At 35.1% G+C, this 18,892-nt stretch overlaps 2 protein-coding genes across 2 annotated transcripts; both read right to left on the reverse strand.

The window, feature by feature from the left end:
- Positions 1 to 1,362: 1,362 nt before the first annotated feature.
- On the reverse strand, positions 1,363 to 2,246 carry LOC111383706. Its single transcript, XM_023007840.1, has one exon. It carries the CDS (start codon positions 2,161 to 2,163, stop codon positions 1,543 to 1,545), a length of 621 nt encoding a protein of 206 aa, XP_022863608.1. The 5' UTR covers positions 2,164 to 2,246; the 3' UTR covers positions 1,363 to 1,542.
- Positions 2,247 to 16,969: 14,723 nt separating this feature from the next.
- On the reverse strand, positions 16,970 to 17,939 carry LOC111383705. The gene has a single exon (XM_023007839.1). It carries the CDS (start codon positions 17,910 to 17,912, stop codon positions 17,175 to 17,177), a length of 738 nt encoding a protein of 245 aa, XP_022863607.1. The 5' UTR covers positions 17,913 to 17,939; the 3' UTR covers positions 16,970 to 17,174.
- Positions 17,940 to 18,892: the final 953 nt, after the last annotated feature.

The raw sequence follows: 18,892 nt of genomic DNA on the forward strand, positions 1-18,892 counted from the left end.
GAACATAATTTTTGCATAAGAATTAGAATGTTTCCATGCGTCAACCACGACCAATTTGTAAATGCCACTTTTATCCTCTTTTTATGAAGAAGCATTTTCTTTGAGAAAAATTTGTAGAACTTAATATTGTTTGATAAAACAGCATTTCTGTTATCAACTTTTAAAATTGACCCATAAATTTCTCAAATTTTTTGACTGTCGAATTTTGGAGTGAGTTATCAAATATTGCCATTTTTTAATACAAAATCAGAAAATAAACGAATAAGGAGTAGAAATAAAACTAAAAAAATAAAAACAATCTTCTTAACATTGTTGTTTCTAAAGTTGAATTCTCTTTTTTACAGTTTGAATGTATTTACTCTTTCAGATTATCCGAATGGGATTGAACAAGAATCGGTAACTATAGGTCCTTGAAATATGTATATAAAAATTAACTCGAGTATTTATAAATAATTTATAAACATGAGTCATACATGGGCTAAATAGATTATACAGAAGCTTACATCTTTTAAGACATTTTTGTTTGAGACACATTTTGGGGAAAAATGTATTTTGAAATATTGATTTTTTTGGAGTGTGTGGTTAAAAAAAAAAAAAAAGATTTTCAATTTATATGTATAATTATTTTATTGAAGAAATGAGTTTTAGAAAGATAAGGCTTAAAAAAGGATTACATTGCATAGATTATACACAAGCATACATCTTCTAAGACATTTTGTTATTAGTATTTTGCATCTTGGAAAGTTCCTCACAAGGAATTCTACAATGATTATTCTGAAGTCTACATCAAGGACGAAGAAAAATTTAGTGTACGAATAAAATTTATATAAAATAAGAAAAATTCGTGATATAAGTTACCTATCGTAGTTATACCCGACGATGTTTTACAGGGATTTTATTTTTGATAAATATTTCAATTGGGAATAGGGGATATGTGAAGTCATGAATAAGAATAAGAAGAAATGAGATAATGGGTATTGTCCATTGATACAAATAAGTGGGCTAAAGATTAAAACAAAAAATATTTGAGGTGGGCTAGCCCATTGAAATTAATTGTTGTTGGGCTAATGTGGGTTAATATATTTCCTCTTTTTTTTTTTTTTCTTTTTTTTCTTTTAACTGCATTTGGACTTGGGCAACAGTGGGCTGCAGCCAACATTAAATCTGCTCCTCCGACTCTTCGTTGTCTTTTATTCATCAATATAGCAAATATTATTTTATGCATATACAACAACATACATAATTTAACTTCTACACAATCTTTAGCGATTTGCTAGGTTGAACAATTCCAAAAGTTACTGCTCATAAGAAAATAAGTAGAAAATGGTGCAAAGGCAAACATATATTCAAACGAGGCCATATTGGGACCATTTACATTTACAGAAAGATAAAAAAACAAAAGTTGACAAAACACATGGAAAATAGATAGAAACTCTCATTTCAATAAGAGGCATTTATTTTTCAGCAACATTAAAGCATTTGCAGACGGTCAAAATCACACTTTTATGGTTATCTTCATGATTTTAAGCCAAGAAAAGCACATCAATAGTAATAATAATCTCGGCGAGGTCCAGAGTCATCGACCATGTCGAGGAGAACCTTCCTGCGTCGAGCATTCATCTTAGCTTCAAGAGTAGCAATCGCTAACCTTTCTTGAGCTTCATTGAATACCCGCATGTCCTCAACTTGGCGAGTGACTGAGTCCATCAAATGTTCATGGCCGCTTTGGGAACTATTCGCTGCTTCTTTTCGAGTCAAGTTACCGGTCGTGCAATTTGAATGTATCCCAAAATCACAATGAGCGCAATAATACACCCAATTATCTCTGCTTGCAATACCATGACACTCATCACACACGAAGGCAACATTCTGATCTTTGTAAGGGGAAACAAATAAGAGATTGAGTTCATGCGGGTGCTTGTCATTAAGTATCTTCGCAGGCAATTTGGCACAGTGAATATGGAGATCAAATTCACAGTGTGCACAGCTGAAACTGAAGGCATTGCCTTGAGTTCCACACGCACTGCACAAAAATGCTTTACTCGAATAGGTAGGTTTTGGAAGGAGGGTCAAAGGGTGAGCTGGGATGAGAAGTGTGTTGAAGAGAGCGAGGAATATTAAGGCATTGATCGTGAAGATAGTAATTGCATGAATAGCAGCCATGAAATGATGGTTCAGTTATAGGGTTTTCACAGGCATTGCAATAAATTTTCTTGCCTATATCTAGTTTGAGGGCATTCAGGATGTGTTGGTGGCTGAAATGTTGCTTGTACTGAAAATTCATCTCTCTCTCTCTCTCTCTCTCCCTCCCCCTCCCTCGCTCCCTCCCTCCCTCTATATATAGGGTTTATATGCGGGTGTGTATTGCCATACCAGCTGTTATGTATCGTGCAATATTCTCTGAGTTCAAATTTACATTAGTTAGTCGAAAAGTCAATTTTATTGTTCTCTGAAATTTTCAGATTTACATGTTATAAGTAGTAAATGTTAGCAACTATGACCAAATTCCATGAAATGGGAAATCTAAGATACAATTTTGTTCTCACTTAAGTTACTAAATTTTGGCCCATGTACAGTTAGATTGATATTAGTCTCAGTTTGAGTCCCTTTAGGAGCTGGGGGGTTCAATTGATTGATACAAAGTCAACTTAAGACACAATGGATTATTAACCCAAAAAGGAATATATTTTAGCCAATAGTGCTATTTAATTCTTATGAAACTGCTAAGCCAGCCCGCTGCATTGACTTATCAATTGGATATGTTACAGTTTCCTGTCATCTTCTTGAAAGTCAGCTTATGAGAATTTTCCAATCATTCGAACCACTTGCTGGAAATTGTTATCCACTGTACATTTGCCGCATTTTGCTGCCAGCATTCACGAAAATCGCATAGACTATTATGCGTATGTACCTTATATAACGTAAAAAGCGCATTATAGATCGACTAAAGTAACTTAGAAGAATAATGGATTAGAAGAATAATGGAAAAGTGTGATAAGTCCATTTAATTTCATTGTCATATAATGTCACTTAAATTGACATTATAATACTATTGAAACTATGAAAGTGTTTGACACCCATTTTCATGGAAAAATGATTTTTAGAATGGTAGATTGATGGAAACTGTGTTGATGAAAAATAAGAAAAATTTATTTGTACATGATGGGTGACATGCCTGATGACAGAAGGATGTGGCTTTAATTATTAAAAATTCCAAAATTTGAAAACATTTGAAATTGAATCATATGTTGGGAGATTGGGCCCGACCCGTTCAATTTAAAAGGATAGAAGCTACCAATTGACCCGATTCTTTTTTTTCCTTCTTTTCCTCCTCACAGATGTTTTCAGTGCCAAAATAGCCCTCTTCCCCAAATCCCCCCCCGGGATGGCAATTGGGCTCGCCGGCTCGGGCCAAGCCCCATTTTGGGGACACAGGCTTTGTCCGAGCCGACCCGTGAGCTCTCGAGCTTTCTTTAAAAAAAAAAAAAAAGGAGAGAAAACGAGCCTGCCCGTCTCGGTCCGGAAAAAGCCCAAGCAAAAACTCGGGCCGAGCCTATTTTTTTTGGCCAAGCTCGAGCCCGCAAAAAAGCTCAGACATTTTAACCGGGCCGAGCCCGAGGCAAAACTTTAGGCTCGCGAACTGGCTCGGCCCGGCTTGTTTACATCTCCCTCCCCCTCCTCCCCCAAAAAAAAAATTTCCACCTTGGTTGACTTTAGAAAAAGACTACGACGCTGCCCTCCTGTATGTGTGCACTGAAAGTAAAAGGAGTTGATGACCTTATTCTTGAGTAAATTGAAAAGATGGCAGCGAAAGGTATTGGGTCTTCTATGATTTTGTCGAAAATGCAATGTGTTGTGAGTTGTTCACCTTGTTCTTGAGTGTAATAAAAAAGATGCATTATTAGTTGCTGAAAGTTTACATTTATTGTGAAAAAATTAGTTTTCTTCACATCATTATTCATGTTCAAATGTGTGTCGTTGATGCCTAGAAATAGATTAATATCTATCAATTGTTGACTGAGGTTGAAATATTTCATATAACTTGGAATGAGTATCTTCTATCAATTATTGATTACTTTATGCCCTTAGCATTAACATTGTAATTGCTAAATTTATTTTGTATGGAAAGATATTTTGGACAATGTGGATGACATTATTTTTGTAGAATCTGAGTTTGAGAATGTTGTCGAGAATGTGAACTTATTGGGTGATGACAGCGTAGCAAGAGATGGGGTGTCTTTGCAAGCGCTCAAGGTTGGTATGAAGTTCAATGACGAAAATGATTATTTGATTACTACGAAAATATGCGTACGCCAAAGATTTTCCAGTCAGAAAAAGAAACTCGAAAAAGGATTATGACGACGGTGTTGTAAGATATGTCACATTGACATGTAGTCATGAAGGAAAAAGAAATAGTACTACAATCGGTTCTTTGAAACTGCAACCAACCGTTCAGATAGTTTGTAAAGCGAGGCTGACTGCATCTATGGATAGTCGTGCAATATGGAGAATTAACACAGTAAACTTCGAGCATAATCATGAAACAAGTCCATAAATATCCAAGCTATATCGATGCAATCGAGAGTTGAGCACACATATTAAACGGCGGCAAGAAGTGAATTATATGGCAGGAATTCCATTATACAAAAGTTTCAACTCAGCAGTAGTCGAAGCATGTGGATACAAAAATATGACATGCGTGGAAAAGGATTGTCGAAACTATGTTGAACAAATTCGGTGTCTTAGACTTGGAAAAGGAGACGCCGCAGCAATACAATCTTAGTTTTCGAAGATGCAAGCTAGTTGCTCCTGGATTTATTTTAGTATGGATTTGGATGAAGATTCGAGGCTAAAGAATGTGTTTTGGACAGATAATAGGAGTAGACAGGCTTATAAGGAATTTGGTGATATTGTGACATTCGATACCATGTACCTCACCAATAATTATGACCTGTCGTTTACCCCATTTGTTGGTATTAATCATCATTAACAATCGACCTTGCTCGGATGTGGGCTGGTCTCAAACGAAGATACAAATACATTTGTTTAGTTGTTTAGGATATGGCTACAGTGTATGCATGGCGAAGCTCCTCAAGGTATAATTACGATTCACAATTTGTTCAAAACTATGAAGAAGGTTGGAGGGTAATGATCGACACATATGATTTGCATGATAACGACTGGTTGTCGGGACTGTATGAGAATAGATGTCGGTGGGTTCCATGCTTTTTCAAAACTAGTTTCTGGGTAGGGATGTCAACAACTCTACACAGTGAGAGTATGAATGCGTTTTTGATGGGTATGTGCATTCTAAGACCTCATTAAAACAATTCGTCGACCAATAAGAACGAGCTTTGAGGAGTAAATTTGAGAGGGAGATTTGAGCAAATTCCAAATCTTTCTCATAGATGGTACCATGTGCAACGAGGTATGAAATAGAAAAGCAATTTTAAGCCGTTTACTCCATTTCAAAGTTTCGAGAAATTCAAGAAGAGTTCACTGGGAAGCTTTATTTTGACCTAATATCCTTTTCAAAGGGAAGTTTGGGGACAACATACAAGGTATGCGAGGAAGAGATAAACGATGAGCGATTGAAGAAAAAATGTTCTTCGCTTCTTTTCGAAAAGAAGATTGTGATATTGTTTGTAGTTGCCACTTTTTTGAGTTTTGGGGATAATATGTAGGCATATGATTGCAGTATTGATCCGTAATACTGTCAAACAAATACCAGAGAGGGATATATTATGAAGGTGGCGGAGAGATGTAAGTAGAGCCCATACGAGGGTCGCAGTTAACTACGATGGGTTGATTAGTACGCTAGGCCTATTGAGGTACAATAAATTGTGTCAATCGTTTGCTACATTAGCGGACCTAGTTGTAGATGATGAAAGCAAAGCAGAAAACATACAAAAATGGATCGACCATGAATGTGATCAGGTAACTGCATCGAAATCCATTGTTGCGAGTAATGTCTTGTCTCCGCGTAGTGCACAGATAGCATCACAATGTGGACCATCGTTGGAAATTGTCAACAGTGAATTACATGATCTTAAATGTGTAAAGAGAAAGGGCACACCAAAGAAATTTCATTAGAAGAGCCTGTTAGAATCTAGTTCGAACAAGGCAAAGGTATATTTCATGTTAACATCAAAGCTAATTGCATGTGGGTTGTTTGCCTAATGCAACTAATTTGTTTGGATGTCATGTAGGGACATTGGAGTACATCCAAAGGAAATAGGCTGAAGGCACAACCAAGTAATGTTGGCGTCGATGCACACGTCACTCAAGTACATGAACAGTCACAACATTGCATGAATGGACCATTAACATATTTACAACTCCTAATGGTTAGTATATGGGGTATTATGACATTCATTTTAAAGACACATATCACATAATTGTCTTCTGCTTACATTATGGCATAGGATAAAAATATAAAACTAGTTGGTTTTGCGCTTTCATAGACCTCTGTACCTTGTGGATTAGTCTAGCATTATGTTTGCACCTTTGGAGTACTTTGGCGAAGATCACGTTAATAATTTTTCCTTTTGTTGTCTTGTTCAGGCATTGGCTGCTGCATTACAAAATGATATTCTTGCAATGGTCAATGAATTATCGAGCTTGGGTATGGATGTGAATGTTAATATGAAGAACTTGACGGGAAAAGAAGCTATTTTCTCCACAGATCAGTGCCTCACTTGTTTTGCACATAGGAATGTTTATGGCTGCAAGATTCCTCAGAAGCATCCAAAACACTTAACGAACTGTCAATTATTTATCAAGCTTTGAAGCCTACTAGTGTAAATGCAAAAATTTTTTTTGACTCTAGTCTTGTCTGAAGGATCCTCTCTTGCGTTTTTTATTTCCTAGCCATTCTTGGTGAATTTTAGTGGTGATGATTCCTGCTATTTCTAGGCTTCTATGTTAAATTGTATATGCTTGCTTGAGGACACTGAGGGTGAAAAATTGTTGATTGGAAATGATGTTCATAGTTACAATGTATATGCTATTTCTGGGCTTATATGTTAAATTTTTGTGACAACAGCCAAGTGATGCTTACAGGATGAAGCCAATAAAAATCAACTGGCTGATTTAAAATATGTTGTCAAATGTTTAGAAAGCACAAGATTGATCCAAGATTTTGACTTACCTACTATCTCTGGATTATATGTTAAATTGTATATGTTAAAATCTGTAGTCAAATGTTTAAAATCCAAGATTCTGACTCTAGAAAAAGATGTTGCCACATTTGATACTAAACAGGAGAGAAAAATTGGCAAAAACTGAATAACTTTATATTGCCACATTTGATTACATTGTCCATGATAGGCCTAAGTTCATCAACATTGCACAACAACATTTAAATAACTGAAAAAGTCATAAGAAATTTATAGACGAACAACTACATATCATGCAAGGCCCTTTCCTTTCTTATCACATTCTGCATTTGCATTTCCTTTGTGTATTCTCATGGTTATCTCCACATCTTCCTCGTGAGCTAGTCGACACATCGTTTCAAACATGCAAGCGACATTATTGTCTAATCCAATTGCCAAATGATTAATTGCCAAATGATTAATAGAGGAGATGTCAACAGAACTTGATTCGCCGAACGTTTTACCCTTTTCGACCCACTCCCAAAATCCGCATTTTTGGCTACAACACTTGAACAATTTAAATTTGTTCTTTACCACTACAAAACACTTCACATATGCAGCTTTACACCACGAGCAAGGGACCTTATTTTGACAATCCGTAAAAAAAGTGACCGCTTCGTCTACAACCACGGTAGACTCCATCATTCTGTCCTGCCATTATAAGCTGCAAAAAACTCCATATCACACACGGTACAACAATTCAACAAATGGCATTTCCTAATACTAGAAGGGTTTTAGTTAATATTGCAATCAACCAATCACTTGTTTTGTAATTAGATTCTTGACAATATTGTTTCGGTTCTGAATCTGCTTTGCAAAAAATTTTGCTCCAAATTTTAGTTTTGGTGATTCTTTGGTTGATGTTGGTAACAACAATTACATTGCATCTCTCTTAAAAGTAAATTTATTTCCGAATGGAATTGATCAAAGAAAGCAAAAGGGACGATACACTAATATGAAAGAAATTAACAAATAAAATAATAATCCATTAAAATGCATTTCAATTTACAAAAGATGATAATTTATTGAGGTCTCAAAGATTTCATGCCATCATTGGAATCCCCAATCCAATTTCTCTCTTTCATGCAAAAATGAAGAAAACTAAAAGAGAGGATTGAATATATTTAGTAGGTGCTAAATTCATTGCACATGGCGTAAAAATGCCGAGGCAAAGCGACTCAACTCTCCTGCATAAATTTTTTGCCCCATGATGACCATCTACATGAATTAGAGAACCCTAATTGTGAAATATTTTATGGGTTCTTAAGAAGAGGCAAATATAATCATCAACCAAATTCATATAAATAAATAGCTTCATAATTACACAAATTTGGCCCGAAATCAACGTCTTCGAGATACCCATGTAAATCAAGTATCAAGCTCACCTAATTTTAGCAGTAGATTCACCAAAGAAAACGATGGTTGTGTGGATTCGAACGATGAAAACAACGACCAACCGCCTTGACAAAATACTGACCAAACGCCTTGGGTTTCCTCGGAGGTGTTAATTTCTATGTTGAGGTCGGGGGAGATGGATGAAGACAGAATGGAGAGATAGCTGAGTAGATCGCCTTCTTTCCGTCTTTTTTGCCTCTATTAAGGGATTGCTAGGTTGGGGAAATCGAGAATGGGGATGAAAATTGGGCTAAGTTGCCTTCCAACATTTTTTTTAATTTCCAGCTCATTCTGTCAAGGAATTTTGTATGAGTAGCGGGATTGAATTAGAAAGGGTAAAAAACTCATTATAGATCTACTAAAGTAACTTAGAAGAATAACGGAAAAGTGTGATAAGTCTATTTAATTTCATTATTTGTCATATAATATCAGTTAAATTGGTATTATAATACTATTGAAACTATAAAGTTGTTTGACACCCATTTTTATGGAAAAATAAATTTTATAATAGTAGATTGATGGAGATTGTATAGATGAAAAATAAGAAAATTTTTTTATTTACGTATAATATTATTTTAATGAAGAATATATGGTTAAAAAGAAAAGAGAAAAATGTATTTTGATAAAAAATGAGAATCAAACGGGCCTTATATATCATTATTCAACTTTGAATTATAGTTATTGAGACTAGCGCCTTCTTGTGAGTGAGGAACATCCAAATCATTAGTTAAACTATTTTTGAATGAAGAATTCAAATCACGACTCAGTACACAAGACCAAGCCAAAAGTTGTAATAATTACAGCAAAAAAGCTTAGAGCCGCCCGCAATGGTCTGGCCAAATCATCGGATCAACAGATTTTAATTCAACTGATTTAACTAGTGTAATGGATCAAAAATTAAAACAAAATAATTATTTTTTCACTATATAAAAAAATAGTAAAGAAAAAAAATCTTATAGTTCGTCAAAAATTTTCACTATATAAATTTTTTTTGCAATCATAGAGAATTTCATTCTTCCAAATCCATCAAGTATCACAGGAAAAATAATATTTTGAGCTTTACATCAACCATACATTATTACTCTTTGAACAATCATCATAGAGGACAAGAAAAATCAAAATGTTAAATTGTTGGATTAAATAGGTGTAGATAAATACCGAATTAACACATACAGTATATGCAACATACCGGATTTGTCCATACTGTATTTCCAGTTTACTGTTTATGCAGCAGCTTACCGTATATGCAATTTAGATGCCAAGTTTGCACATACCAATTTTTCGTATATTATATATGCAATGAACTTGGATACTATCCATAATATAGAAGATTAAATTGCAATAAACTGAACAAATTAATCTACTTAACCAAAATATAGCAGACTAATTCCAATAAAACAAAACAAGTAAACTAATTAGCCTAAATTAAAAAAAAAAAAATTAACCGAGGCTTATGTGACACAGTTTTCTTAAAACAAATTCACCTCCTCACTGTAGGTGCTCGAGGTTTAATTTGGACGTCTGTCTTCTAAGATACAATGGAGGAACTATATAATTTGAGCACCTCAAATACTATTTTGTCGAACAGAATTTGTGTCTGAACAATATCACCAACTGTGTGACTATGCATTATACAGTTCGAAATATGCAGAAATCATGTTCTATAAATTATGTAGAAAACTATATGCTGTATTGATTTTTCTCTTCTTTTTCTTCTTGGGTGGAATAGTAGAAATCGGGTTGAATATATATGGCTCAACGCCATGAATGCCATTAACTTATATATAATGGCAATGAATATTGGAATTTCAGCAGTTTTGGAATTCAAACGATCAGTAGGAAAAAAAATAGCAAAACGTAGGCTTTTCTAAATGGCCAATTTTTACGTTCGAAGCTTATTTCAGTTTGATTTGCACGTAGAGAGAGACTCTATGATACACGTGATCACACCATTTCAAAGTGCAATTCTATTTAAAGTAGTATTTATTTTCATAATTTTCCTATGTGGGATAACCTTAAATGGTTTCCCTCCAACATTATAAACTCTTTTTAATTGGCACACTTTGAACGTCAATTTCTTATTTATCCGACCATCATTTTTGGCAAGTAAATACATGATTTCGATGTTCTCACGTAGGAGAACTCAAATCAATCTTGAACTTTGAAAATAGTCAATCGGGTCCCACTCAAATTTTGTGCCAAAGTTAGCCATTCAACCCTTTTTTTTCAACAATCCCCCACATGAATGAAAAATGGGAGAGACATAAGACCATGTAACAAAGACTTGGTGATAAATTTTAATGGTTGAAACCTGCATATGATGGGTAGGTATTACTCTTTGAATCTTCCCTTGTGAAAGTATATTACTTTACTAGTTGACCAGTAGACATGTTGTCTTTGAACTGTTCTACCATTTGTGTAAACAATAATATACTCCACATAGGATTCTTTCTAACACAATTCTATTCTCATTATTATGTTTGTTTTGGCCATAAACATACGTGAGAGTCCCTAAGAATTGAACCCTAAGAAATTTTCTTAGAAGCGACTCATTTCTCTCTCATATAGGTGATTTTTTTATTATAATAACCCGCCTTGCTCGACTCGAACTTCGACGCATAAGAATTATTAAAAGCCTATTGCTTACCTTTCATCCTTACGGACATCACTGTTACATCATCGGAATGGACATGAGGTAACATCCCCATGATGATTTAATTAAGTCTTTATAATTATGTTGTCCCTTTGAATTTAGATCTTTGGATCTCAAATCAACTAGGTTAGGTTTCCTTTGCAATAACTTATCCGTTCAAGGGCTTAAGTCATATTCTTTCGATAATTTTCCAACTAACTCTCTTTTTGACACTTTGGCTAGCGGATCCGCAATGCTATCTTTTAACCTTACATATCAATAGTGAGAACTCCAGTTGAGAATAGTTGTCTTATGTTATCGTGTCTACGACGTATATGTTTAGGCTTACCATTGCACATGTTAGCCTGTACTCTTCCAATTGTTGATTGACTGTCACAATATATGTAAATTGCTGGCACAGGGTTTTGACCATCTTAGAATATCCTTTAAGAAGTTGTGCAATCATTCAACCTCTTCACCACATTTATCTAAAACTATAAGCTCAGATTCTATGGTAGATTTAGTTATAACTATTTGCTTAGAGCTTCAGCATTACCCTAAAGAATGGAAAAAAGGTAGACACATACTCTCTTTCAAAAAATATTCACCAACTGTCACACAATCCCCCCTCTGTTAGCAAACCCGTTCATACGTTTTCGGTACTAAGAACTCTATAGTGTTGGGATTGCAATACTTATCCTTGATTCTGTCTTAGTCAACTTGGGTCATCATTAAAACAATCTTGGTAGCACTTTACCCTGCCTCGAAGTCCACTGGACCCTCACACACATAGCGCAAGCTCTTTGACCAGTTTTGATAGCCCCAACTAAGTCTTCAATTCGGGTGAAATTAGATACACTTGCTTTGACTACTATATATTACAGATCTACCCTCCTATTTCCCAAATAGAATCTAAACTCGGAACTAGAAGCCATTGAAGTACAAAAGAAAACGATGTAAATGGTTCTAAGAGAGAGAAATTACCTAGAGGACTAAGGTGCAGTAAGTCAAACACAAGTTGCTGAAGAAGCAGTTGGTTGCAGGAAAACACAAGTTGCAGAGAGTTTAAGCTTTTACAAAGGTAAAAGGAGTAAAAATATGTAAATAGCTCATTTTATAGGCAATGTGAATCAGCCTCAACTGTTAGATCTTAATCCACCTCATCTGGAACATTCTTTTACTAAGATAATATGAGGCGTTGAGTTTAAACGATTTAGTTTTGCACGACCTGCATCAAAACGTTTCCTTCACTCATATAGTTAGGCGTCAGTTTGAAAATTCATAGAGACTACCCATCATTGCTCATTTAATGCTACATAAGATGTGTACATTAGAATATAAACCGACACAACTGCTGTTTCTTGAAAATATGCAAGCCAACAAATCATTGGCGCGCAACTTCCAACAATGTCCTTTGAGCTAAAGATACCATTACAACTCATCCTACCGCCTCAGTAAAAATGAAGCATCACTTTACCTCTTCAGAGCTCTAGCTCATCTTCAAATATTAGCGTTGTAGGTTGACCCAAATTCTAGTGGGTATTGTAGCTCTAGTTGAAGTGGTTTTGAAGAGATCAAAGTTATGAACAAGGAAGAAAACTCATCGTATTTTCACTAGCCTGTCGTTAGCTGGCCGTTCAAGCAGTAGGCAAACTTTTGGAACATAAAGCTATCACCCATCTGTCACCGATCTCTTGCTCAAGCTATAGGACGATCGTTCGGTTGGCTCTAGCCACCGCTCGATCGAGATTTTTCTTTTTGTTAGTTTCACATGTATTTTGACCTAGTTTCCATCTTTTAGTTACCTCTAGCTTTTGACATGTCCCTTGTAGATAGTAGACTCTTTATTCGGTTTAAGAATTACTGAGATTGTTGTGACAATATTATTTTTTCCTTTGGTAGTTGAGTAAAATACTCGGTTCCTTTGCCAATCTATTTATTGCTTTTAATCTTAGTTTCTGTGTGGGATCATATACTTCATATTTTGTCATAGTCGCCTCCTCGTTTCATAACAAGTGATATCAGAGGTGTTCAACTTTCAACAAAGTGTTTTCAGATCTTGTCGAAATTATAACAAGTGATATTACAGCCAGGTTATAATTTTGTTTGAGGTTTTTGTTATTGATGGCAACCATGAAGTATAAAAATTCTATTTTGGATCGCAATACAAGATTTTTAGTATGGGGAATTAAGATGCGAGCTGTATTGGTGCCAATGGATTTGGATGATGCATTGTTGAGTTTTGACAAAATGCCCACAACTTGGAAATAGAGAAGAAACAATGGAGGGATCGAAAGGCACTTTCACAGAATCATCTTCACCCGTCTAACAATATTCTTCAGGACATTTTATAAAAGAAAACAACACCTACGTTGTGGTTGAAGTTGGAGCAATTGTACATGACTAAAAGTCTCACAAGTATATTATATCTAAAGTAGAGGTTGTATTCTCATTGCACGGCAAAAGGCGCATCTTTGGAAAATCGCATGGAACATGTAGAATACTTGATCACATTCGACATATTTCAGATTTGAAAAAGAATCTTCTTTCGTTGAGTACAATTAATTTGAAATGGTACTTGTTCTTTGGAAGAGGTATAGTCTTGAGAGTCTAGATGGATGTCCATGTTATATTGGAGGGGCGGAAAATGTCTCAATTATCCATCTTGCACAGTCAAGTAGAATCGATGAAGAAAAGTCAAGTTTAGTACTATGGTGGATATTTAGTTTGGTACTGTACCTTTGGGATTTGACTCTGGGTCCATATTGAAGAATACTACTCGATCGAGTTTAAAAATATGGTTAATTCCATTTTGCCACCATGTCCTCGATTCCATCGTATTCAACTGCTAGGGATAGACCCATTGGAGATATGTGCGGGGATGCTAATTTGGTTGCGAATGCTTTTAGGGTTTTTGAAGGTATTGAGACTAGTAAGGGACCTTCGATAAAAGCATTGAAAGTTGATTCTGCTACAAGGTGTGCCTTGTTTGGTAATTTTAAATTTTTTCTCAATTTTTGGAACCCAATGCTTGGGTTCATGCATCGTGTTGGACATTGTGGAAGAGGAAAAGTATTTTTGTATGATTGGAGAAGTTTGATTTGTGTTGAAGAGTTTAGTTGTTTATGAATCGGGAAGAAAAGTAGCCACATTTCTGCTAACTGCCTGCTTGAGCAGTAGATGAACTTTTAGAGTAGGGTGCTGTCACCCTACTGTCATCGAGCTCTGGTTCGTGACAGGTTGATCACTTACCTAGCACTAGACACCACTTGAGCGAAAGCATTGTTCCGAATTTTCTCTTTTCATCGGTTTCGCAGGTATGTTGACCTAGTTTCCATATTTTAGATTACTTCTAGGGTTTTGACACGTCCCTTATAAATAGTAGACTTTTATTCAATTTAGGAATCGTTGAGATTGTTGTAACAATATTATTTTCTTCGTTGGTTGTTGAATAAAATACTAAACTCTACTGCCAATCTATTTTTTTGCGTTTAATCTTGTTTTCCATATGCGATCATATACTCCATATTGTGTCATATTCGCCTTCCTGTTTCATAACAAGTGGTATGGAGTTGTTCCACTTTTAACAAAGTGTTTTCAGATCTGGTTCACATTATAACAATCGGCAAATTCGAAGCATTGCTTCATATCTTCATAGCATCTTCCCCTGCATCATATATCAGCAAAAATATAGCTATAATGAAGCATTGCCTCACCTCTTCAGAGCAAAATATTTAATTTCTTTCTTTTTTTCTCCTTTTTGTTAAAATCAAATGTTTACTTGTACAATGATTAATCTAAAGTCCATATTGTCTTTTATTTATCAATATAACAATATTATCTTCATGCTTCATTTCCTTGTGCTTATGTTTAAGGTAATTCTTGAAGTCCTTTCATGATGTCGACAATTTTTAAAAAGTTAAGTAACTTGGGAATGATTCACTGAGAGACATTCCTTCGACATAGATATAGATAAGAATCACTTGAAATTCCTAAACCTGGAATATAAGAGTCTTGATGTAAACCTTTTTGTAGTCCAAAAATCGATAGAAAATAAATTTCTTTGTAATGCCATCTTCGATTTTATATTTGATGTCCAAAAATTACCCCAATTTCTTTGCAAATTTCGCATTATAGTACATAATTTATAATGTGTTGTCTAGTCCGCTGAGAACATAATATTTACATAAGAATTAGAATGTTTCATGCGTCAACCACAACCATTTTCAAAATGCTTCTTTTATCCTCTTTGTATGAACAAGCATTTTCTTTGAAAATTTTTGTAGAACTTAATATTGTTTGATAAAAACAGCATTTGTGTTGTCAACTTTTAAAATTGTCCTATAAATTTCACAAATTTTTCTACGGTCGAATTTGGGAGTAGATTATCAGATATTGCCATTTTTTTTTATACAAAATCAGAAAATAAACGAATAAGGAGTAGAAATAAAACTGAAAAAATAAAAATAATCTTTTTAAAATTGTTGTTTCTAGAGTATTGAATTCTCTATTTTACGATTTGAATGTATTTACTCTTTCAGATTATCGGAATGGGATTGAACAAGAATCGGTAACTATAGGTCCTCGAAATATGTATATGAAAATAAACTCAAGTATTTATAAATAATTTATAAACATGAGTCATACATGTGCTAAATAGATTATATAGAAGCTCACACCTTTTAAGACATTTTTTGTTTGAGCTAGCCCAATTTTGGGAAAGATGTATTTTGAAATAGCGATGTTTTTGGAGAGTGCGTGGTTAAAAAAAAAAAACAAAAAAAATCGATTTACGTGTATAATTATTTTATTGAAGAATATGTGGATAAAAATGAATTTTAGAAAAACGGGGCTCAAAAGGATTACATTATATAGATTTATACACAAGCATACATCTTCTAAAACATCTTGTTATTAGTATTCTGGTTCTTTGAAAGTTTGTTGGGATCTCGGAGTTCAATCAACAATAATCATCATTTAATCAAAGATTCTAATGCAAAAAATGCAAGAAACATAAACCGAAAATACAACCCATTAATGGCCGAAAATCTGGACAACAACTTCTCTTGTTTATGGCTGATTTTCAGGCTTAGGAACAGCTCCCATGTCATGCAAATCACCTTCCAAAGAGAGAGTTAGAAAACCGGCAAAGAACCTCCTTTGAAACCGCCACCACCGCACCCCTCTCTTCTACCAAGCTTTGAGAAACATCACCTATACTTAGCCACTATTTTAGGCCTAAGTTATCACAAGGGACACTCAAGAAGGAGCTCACAAGAAGGCACTCTCAAGAAAACTCACAGTAAGGTGCAAAATGGAGAGAGAAGTCTTGAGGAGAAGAGAGAGGGCCGAATTGAAAGAGAGAAAGACTTGTCTTTCCAAAAACGTGAAAAAGCCCTATTTGGTGGAAAATAGTCAAAGCTTCTCACACAAGCTAAAGCAACAAAAAATATCTCACATAGAATAAATCCTAGCCGTCAATCCCATCCAATGGTCCACAATAAAACTAGACAAGTACAATCCATGTGAATGACACAAATATCACTTAAATCTAATGGAGTTAAGAGAACCATATTCTCACAAAGTTCCTTACAAGGAATTCAATATCGATTAATCCGAAGTCCACGTTTTCTTTTATTTATCAATATAACAATATTATTTTATGCATTTACATAAACATACATAATTTAACTTCTACACAATCTTTAGCGACGTGCTACTTTTGACAATTCCAAAAGTTGCTGCTCATAAGAAAATAAGTAGAAATGGTGCAAAGGCAAACATATATTCAAACTAGGCCGCATCGGGACCACTTACACTTACAAAAAGATAAAAAAAACCAAAAGTTGACAAAACACGTGGAAAATAGATATAAACTCTCATTTCCTAAGAGGCATTTATTTTTCAGCAACAGTGAAGAGAAACATTTGCAGACGGTCAAGTTCACACTTTTATAATTATCATCATGATTTTAAGCCAAGAAAAGCACATCAATAGTAATAATAATCTCGGCGAGGTCCAGAGTCATCGATCATGTCGAGGATAGCCTTCCTACCCCGAGCATTAATCTTAGCTTCAAGCCTAGCCGCCGCTAACGTTTCTTGAGCTTCATTGAACGCCTGAATGTCCTCAACTTGGCGAGTGACTGAGTCCATCAAATGTTCATGACCGCTTTGTGAACTATTCGCTGCTTCTTTTCCAGTCACGTTACCAGTCGTGCAATTCGAGTGCATCCCAAAATCACAACGAGCGCAATAATACACCCAATTATCTCTGTTTGCAATACCATGACACTCATCACACTCGAAGGCAACATTCTGATCTTCGTAAGGGGAAACAAATAAGAGATTGAGTTCATGCGGGTGCTTGTCAATAAGCATTTTCCCAGGCAATTTGGCACAGTGAATATGGAGATCAAATTCACAGTGTGGACAGCTGAAACTGAAGGCATTGCCTTGAGATCCACACGCATTGCACGAAAATGATTTATTCGAATAGGTAGGTTTTGGCAGGAGGGTCAAAGGGTGAGCGGGATGAGAAGCGTGTTGAAGAGAGCGAGGAATATTAAGGCATTGATCGTGAATATAGTAATTGCATGAATAGCAGCCATGAAATGGCTCGGTTATAGGGTTTTCACAGGCATTGCAATCAATTTTCTTGCCTGTATCTAGTTCGAGGGCATTCAGGATGTGTTGGTGGCTGAAATGTTGATTGTCCTGAAATTTCATCTCTCTCTCTCTCTCTCTCTCTCTCTCTCTCTCTCGCTATCTCTTTCCATTCTCTCCCTTCCTCTCTCACTATATATAGGGTTTATATGTGGGAGTGTCTTGCCCTACCAGCTGTTATGTATCGTGCAATATTCTTGAGTTCAAAAATACATAATTTAGTCGAATAGTCAATTTATCCGTTATTTGAAATTTTCAGATCTACGTGTTATAAGTAGTAAATGTTAGCAACTATGTACAAATTCTACGAAATGGGAAATCTAAGATATGATTTTGTTTCCTCTTAATATACTAAATTTTGGCCCATGTACGGTTGATGGATATTCAGATATAAACTATTTAAATCTTCATTTTTTACTTTTATGTTTACTGAGTAATACTTTAATTTATAACATTTCATTGTCCGATTAAATATGATATTGATGATTCACATTTGTCCTTAGTTTAGTTAGTGCAAATGAAAGTTAAGAAACTATTTTTTACTGGTATCGGTGAAAAATTAACAAGACACCACACATTTGGCTGGTTGCTAATTACTTATGGTTGACTGTAATTTTTTCCCCTTCTGGGGGGGGGGGGATTGGGGGCATGGGGGTCAAATGATTGATACATAGTCAACTTATGACAATCAATTGATTATTAACAAAAAAAGGAATATATTTTAGCCAATTGTGTTCTTTAATTCTTAGGAAACTGCTAAGCCAGCGCGCTGCATCATCTTCGTTGACTTCATCATCAACTGCATATATTACAGCTTCTTGTCATCTTCAAAGTCAGCTCACGAGAATTTTCTAATCATTCGACCAACTTGCTGGAAATTGCTATCCGCTGTGCATTTACCGCAATTTGCTGCAAGGTTTGATCAAAATTGCATCGATTATTATGCATTTTTGATACCTTATATAAAGTTAACTTCAGACATAATTAGAAAGGGTAAGAAAAACATTAGAGATCTACCAGAGTAACTTTAAAGAATAAATGAG

The sequence above is a fragment of the Olea europaea genome, unplaced genomic scaffold (genome assembly GCF_002742605.1).
Source record: "Olea europaea var. sylvestris unplaced genomic scaffold, O_europaea_v1 scaffold274, whole genome shotgun sequence".
NCBI lineage: Eukaryota > Viridiplantae > Streptophyta > Magnoliopsida > Lamiales > Oleaceae > Olea > Olea europaea.

Bases quoted from the DNA above. Each gene is read 5' to 3' on its own strand.
- LOC111383705 (XM_023007839.1), bottom strand. From the start codon at position 17,912: ATGAAATTTCAGGACAATCAACATTTCAGCCACCAACACATCCTGAAT.
- LOC111383706 (XM_023007840.1), bottom strand. From the start codon at position 2,163: ATGGCTGCTATTCATGCAATTACTATCTTCACGATCAATGCCTTAATA.